This window comes from Saccostrea cucullata, unplaced genomic scaffold (assembly GCF_032062105.1).
Source record: "Saccostrea cucullata isolate Sc308-1 unplaced genomic scaffold, CSIRO_AGI_Scuc_v1 ctg1027, whole genome shotgun sequence".
Taxonomy (NCBI): Eukaryota; Metazoa; Mollusca; class Bivalvia; order Ostreida; family Ostreidae; genus Saccostrea; species Saccostrea cuccullata.
This window is the reverse complement of record NW_026927829.1, coordinates 1-6,466: the sequence shown is the minus strand read 5'-3', so window position 1 is coordinate 6,466 and position 6,466 is coordinate 1. Positions and strand designations below refer to the sequence as shown.

At 30.4% G+C, this 6,466-nt stretch overlaps 1 protein-coding gene across 1 annotated transcript; it reads left to right on the top strand.

Annotated features, from left to right (window-relative positions):
- Positions 1-1,902: 1,902 nt before the first annotated feature.
- Positions 1,903-5,718, top strand: LOC134275601 (uncharacterized). The gene is made up of 4 exons (XM_062757867.1): positions 1,903-2,005; positions 4,720-4,893; positions 5,288-5,392; positions 5,538-5,718. Exons 2-4 carry the CDS (start codon positions 4,722-4,724, stop codon positions 5,606-5,608), a joined length of 348 nt encoding a protein of 115 aa, XP_062613851.1. The 5' UTR covers positions 1,903-2,005; positions 4,720-4,721; the 3' UTR covers positions 5,609-5,718.
- The last annotated feature ends 748 nt before the right edge of the window (positions 5,719-6,466 follow it).

The following is a 6,466-nucleotide window of genomic DNA, read 5'->3' as shown; positions in this document are numbered from 1 at the left end:
TCAAAGATTTCTCTACAAAATCAGACTTTAGATTTGCAGCTATATATGCAGTTTCTATATCAATATAGATAAAGCTTAACTTGAATGTATTATTAAGTATTATAATACTGCATTATACATACATGTACAGTTCATAAATGACTATCCGTGCTATCAGTTTAGAAGGTGATAGAAAGAAATTGACTTTGATGCCAGTTCAGGGATTATAATACTTATATAAAATCCTAGAGAAAGCAATGTATAGCATACAGTAAGAAATTAGTAAGCTCACCTACATCAAACCTAGATTGTCATCAATCACAATTTAAACAGCATCTCTGAAACTGGATGGAGTTTTCTCTATGAGCCAATGTTTTCTCACAGAGCTTTTACTTTCAATTAAAAACAGACAGTTTACTCAAACGCTTATGAAGGATAAACTGCATGGTACAAAATCATATCTGATATGATCCATACCTATTTTTTTGTTTTTTTTTCTAAGGGTGAGAGAGTGACAACCTAAAATTAGTATGGTTATCGCTATTTAACTTCTAATCCAAGGATGAAATGGTCAAGTGAACCAACTGATACGATCATGATAATAGCGGTATTTAAGTTGTTTTAAATCTAATTATTTTTTAAAGTAAAATATTGTAAAACAACCTTCTTATCTTTAAATTGCTATACTCGTATAAGCCTATTAAACGCTCTTGAAAGATTTGATGACACATCTAATTAGACTTTATTTAAACAACAATAAGTACACAACTTAACTATATTGATACAAAGATACCATTTAAATCAACAGATGGTATTTTCCCCCGACGTGCCAAAGATCCTGATTATGGAAGATCCGAAACTTCTGACTTGTTTGCAAGAATCACTTCCTCACTGGTATCGCATGAAATTCACAATAAGAAATAAATAACAAATCGTTGTGTTAAAGGGTGGGGTCACGAACGAATTCACTTTTAGTTTGAAGGTTCAGCAAGTTCGATGTTGATTATACCCACAGACACTTCAAACTTTTCTTGCAAAATTTCTGAAAGATAAAGTTATATAATTTATTTGATATCCATTTCATTTACACAGCTATAAATATATGACAAATAATAAACTGAAGATCTACAAGACAATTGGTTCTTTCAACCTGGTAGATCAAATTACTGTAGGATATGAATTCACTAGCTTGTTTGTTAAAAAAAAAAGATTATTCTGATAAATGTAAAAAATTGAAAAAAGTTTATAGACGACAGATAAACACCAAACACTGATCAGAAAAGTCACTTGGGATTTAAAATGTCTCAGGTGAGCTAAACTGTAAAGGTTAGAGCTAAAGCTCAATGCCTAACACTAATAAAGATATAATTTCAATTCATTTGATTTTATTGATTGAGAAAATAATTAATAAGAAATCTGATCTTTGTGTTTATTTCCAAACAGCTTTTGTTTTTCTTGTGAGCATCCGGATTCCTGTAAAAAATGTACTATTTTCAATTGTGTATCGTAGAAGATGATAGCTATTTTTGATTTGTGCTTAAGTATTTGATGTAAAATAATTTTGCATACATTTATCTGTGCAATTAGCATGTTAAGATAACCTGTCAGAATTCATTACTATATTTTATTTCAAGACGTTTTGAAAGAACAAGATCGAGTTATTGTGTCAGCTTCATGTCACTATTGATGCAATCCTCTCTAAATCAAAACACAGAAACTTGCAATTTTCAATTAGGTCATATAATCAATTACGCATCTATTTATGGCAACAAGACATAAACAGCCAACAAATCTGCAAAAAAGAAATGATGTAATATTTTCATTACTTATTTTCCTTTCATGTTGAAAAAAATATTAGACTAAAGAATTGACTCAAGACTCAACTCCATAACTCCACCCTCCAGTTCATGATTTACACGGTGTCGCTTAACTGGGATATTTTAATCAGAAGGTGAAGGATACATGGTTTTTGCGTTTTTATTTTAATAATGAAATGGGCTATTTTGCCTTGAAAAAGTCTTAACAGGTAAGAAATTTACAATAAAATCAATGACAAAAGAGTAAGGAAATAAGATAAATGAAGTTTGTTAGTATTTTCCATATTTGTTTATAAACATACTTTCTACTTTCGTTTCTGGATTAAATAGCTTAATTGGAATGCTTTCATTTCCTAAAGATTGAGGACATTTTTTTTGATAAAGCTGAATATTTAAATTGTTAAATACATAGCAGATATTATACCCATAATTGTTATTCACGGAATTTATTATCTTTATGTATAAACATGTACTAAAGATATATATGAGACATTGACATAAAAATCACACAAACTTGCAATTGTCACGAAGGCATATTTCAAAAAGCGTGCTAGCAGTTCATGAACACGTGCATGTCTGTGTGATTTTCACCCCAATAATTCATACTTAGCTTAAAGACATTCTTAATATTTAGATTTTATTAGACAGTTTAAAGGCATCGAAAACATACTCAATAATAGGTATTTGGATGCCTCAAATTGCTGTTCTCTGTCGTAACGCATTTCCGGAGTCTCATTTTAGCGCCACTACACAAGTGTACATAACGCCACATTTATTTCCTTGCCTATATATATACAAAGATGCTTAACATCAATTTGACAGTTGCCTAAGTACATTGTCGGGAAAAAAATCCAGCAAAAGTACATGTATATTTACACTTGTTGATACATGTATGATTATACCTGTAAGTCTAGGAAATTAATTTTAAGTTTATTTTGTCATGTCCTTTCTCCTTTTTATTATGCAGCAAATATGATAATGCATCATTAAAGTGACAACTTCATGAAAATTCAAAATACACGGAATCTTGCAAGGTGTCAATGGGTTTCAAATTTAGAGTATAAATATTCCATTCAAGAGTTTTTTTAAAGGTGCTTTAAGGGGAGACAGGGCACATGTCACATGACTAAAAAGACATATAACGTCATAATCAGTGATGATATACATGTTAAACGTTGTTAAAATCAACAGTTCTTGTGTAATTTTATTCTAAATTCTAAAATTGGTTTTTAAACATTTAATTTTAGAAATTATTATTCATAAAAATTTTAAAGATCTTGCCATCATTTAGGTATTGTGAAGTTGCCCAATCCACACATCTGTTTCTCTTTACCCTGTAGTTTTACGTCAGTGACGTCATAGACGTAGCTATATATAGTGTTTGAATTTTCAGTGCAGCGAGATCAAGTACACACCCGTCATGATCAGTTTTACTTCATAATAATCATGTCACAGTCAATGTATCGTGATAAATTTCTGAAGCAAATTTTTTTAAATTAATATTTATTTCATGTTTAGTAGCAGAGATTATCTCTATTTAGATAATTTTGAATGCTTATGTATTCGTGTGACGTCACAATTGATTTACCGCACTCGGAAAATACAAACGTGAAGCGTTTTTATCATGCTTGAATCATAATTCAACGATGTTCTGTGCGATATTGAGGTAAGCTTCACCCTGTGATATTTATGCAGTAAATAATTACGATGAAGGACTGATATTCAATCGTAAATTTATAAATATTTATTGACAGATTTTTTTCCCAATGAGGTTTTTGTCGTTGAAGCTGCCTTGAAAAATGCAGAAATTATCCCACCCAAATACTATATAAAATTAAAACAATTGCTTTCAGATAATTAAAACACTATGAATATTCTGAAATATTTGAGTATATAGTGTTGTCTATCATAATTATCGTTTGTGCGTTAAAATTCGGATTATGGACTCCGTTATGGGCCCGTAAACATGAAGTATCAAAACTCTATACAAACTCTACACATGGCGGTATTTGTGGGGCGATATCTTTTAAATAAGTCAAGAAATCCTATAACAGGGCCGTTTTAAAATGTTAAGTACATATTGAATAAGTTATATAAAAAATATAAAAAGAAAAAATTCATTGACAGGATTTTTTTCAGCTAAAGGCCCTGTTCCTCCTTAATGATCTGCTATGTAATGCATGATCCACTGATCATAGATTATTAAAGAAATAAGCTAGATACAATTGTTGCGTCTGTTATAAGTGTGAAAATATTCAATTCAATCAAATGCCATATATACACAAAAAGCGCCAACCCCAACCCAACCCCCCCAATATTCTTGTATGTTCTGATTTTTAGAGAAAATCATGGAAAGAGGATATTTACTATTGATAAACCTATGTCCTAGTAGAACAAGATGTGTTTGTGAAACACTGATACCCCATGTGGCAATATAGCGGCGAAGGTTAAGCTTTCTCAAATGCAGATGTTGGTACCTAAAGTAAGCCCTTTTCACAAGAAATACAAATGTAAAATATAAAACCCTAGCACCTCCTGTTGAAGGGTTATGACCAAGGTTAACATTTTTGAAGGTAGGACAAACTCCGGATTCAAGGTCAAGGATGTTGGTTTCTAAAGAAAGCCCTTGTCTGAAATATTACATATGGGAAGTATGAAAGCACAGGCCCTTACCTTTTAAATGTTATGGCCAAAGGCAAAATTTGTAAAACGTACGTGAAACTCCAAGGTCAAAGGGTGAAGGTTTTTTTATATCCAATGAAAATTCTTGTTACAAGGATTAAATATTTTTGGTTTCAAATCAAACGTCTTACCAAAAATAAGTAAATATAACATTCAACATCAAATTTACATTATTCTAAGATAAGGTAATACTGAATATTTGAATTTATAATGAAAATTACTAGTTATTCTATTTTTACAGATATGTCTGATTTTCTGTGTCCGAGAAACCTTACAGATGTCCATTTAGCGTCTTTGAGATTGGGCTGTAGTCGGGACAAGTATGGGAATAACCAGTACCTTTGTTTACCTAACACCAAGAAGACAGCCCTTGTAGAATTATGTCATAATGGAATCATGGGGATGATAGTAAAGGGTGACTTTAATTTTTTTTAATTATTATTATTAGAAATTGATATAAAATCAAACTTTGGACTGAGAAAAAACTTCAAGATATCTGAAGATTCGAGATATTGAAGGTAAAAATACTTAAAGAATAATTATGTGGTTGAAACTTCCAAACCGCTTCGACATATCCATAGTATTCGAAATATCGGAGTTCGAGAGATCGAAATTCAACTGTATTATCTTTGACAAAAATATCGTGATATTCCACATATAAGTGAGAATAACTGGAATGATCTTTTAATAAGACTTTTTACAAATCCTACAATTTAAGTAAAAACGTTCAATGTTCATTCTTGTTTGCAAAATTTCTAGTAGGAATTCCTAAATTGTATTAGTTAATATGTTTTATCATTGTTCTGAAGGAAATTGCTTGGAAACCAACGAGGGGAAAGTATTACGAAAAGAATGCTCTGAATTTAAGAGTGGTTGCCCAGACACTGCGTTCAACAGTAAAGATATATACAAATGTAAGTATAATTTCTCACTCTGAACATAACATATTTTCAAATATATGATGTATTAAAGTGGTTGGGTTAAACAAATCTTTTTGAATTGAGAAATATACGATAATTTTGTGAACAAATGTATTTACTATTTTATATTTTAACATAGACCGTGCTTGTCAGGAAATCAATATAGAATTCAACTGTTACCTTGCAGAGCCATCTTGCCCAAATCTGTGAGTTCATTCAAAAAACATTTGTACATGTACATGTATTTAAAGGTACTTGGACACAGATTTGAAATCATTATTTTCTCTATAATATGACGACTTATATATTTTAATAGCATTTCACACAAAAATTAATTAAAAATCTTATTTCGTTTAAAAGATATTGAAATTTCAAATTTTTCAGCGGGTTTGATTGACATATCCTTGCACTCTCACAAATTTAATTTTATTCTTAATCCTTAGGCAAAGTGGCAATCTCGTTTTGTATAAATGAAAAATATTAATACTATAATCCAGAAAATTCAGAGTAGACACGTTTGAAAGCAAAAGAAACACACAATATATTGTCAGTCCGTGCAGTTGTGGTAAGCAAACTGTGACAATTGAACGCACCCGGTGAATTCTAAATATAAACAGTAAGAGAACTCGAGCCCTGTTTACAAAAACTGTGTACATAACACGAGTGTGCTCGATTTGCTAAACTCTGTAAGCATCTCTTAGTTCGGAATGACGATACTTGTGAAGATGTTTTGCTTTCTAACATTTCTACTCTGAATAAAATTATTTTTCTTGATAAAAGTTTTAATATTTCTCATTAAAACACATCAAAATTGCCACTTTTCCTAAGGATTAAGAATAAAGTTAACATTTGTGAAAGTGCAAGGATGTGTCAATCAAACCAACTAAAATATTAAAAGTTTTAATAACTTAATATAAATGAAATGATTTTTGTGTGAAATGCTATTAAAATATATAATTCGTGATATTATACAGAAAAAATGAGAAAATATTAACTTCAAATCTGTGTCCAAGTACCTTTAATGAATTAGAAAAATAAGATATTTTCCTTAAAATTGGACGAATATGA

Bases quoted from the DNA above. Each gene is read 5' to 3' on its own strand.
- LOC134275601 (XM_062757867.1), top strand. From the start codon at position 4,722: ATGTCTGATTTTCTGTGTCCGAGAAACCTTACAGATGTCCATTTAGCG. The intron at 4,894-5,287 runs GTGACTTTAATT...ATTGTTCTGAAG, and splicing joins CATGGGGATGATAGTAAAGG to GAAATTGCTTGGAAACCAAC. The intron at 5,393-5,537 runs GTAAGTATAATT...ATTTTAACATAG, and splicing joins CAGTAAAGATATATACAAAT to ACCGTGCTTGTCAGGAAATC.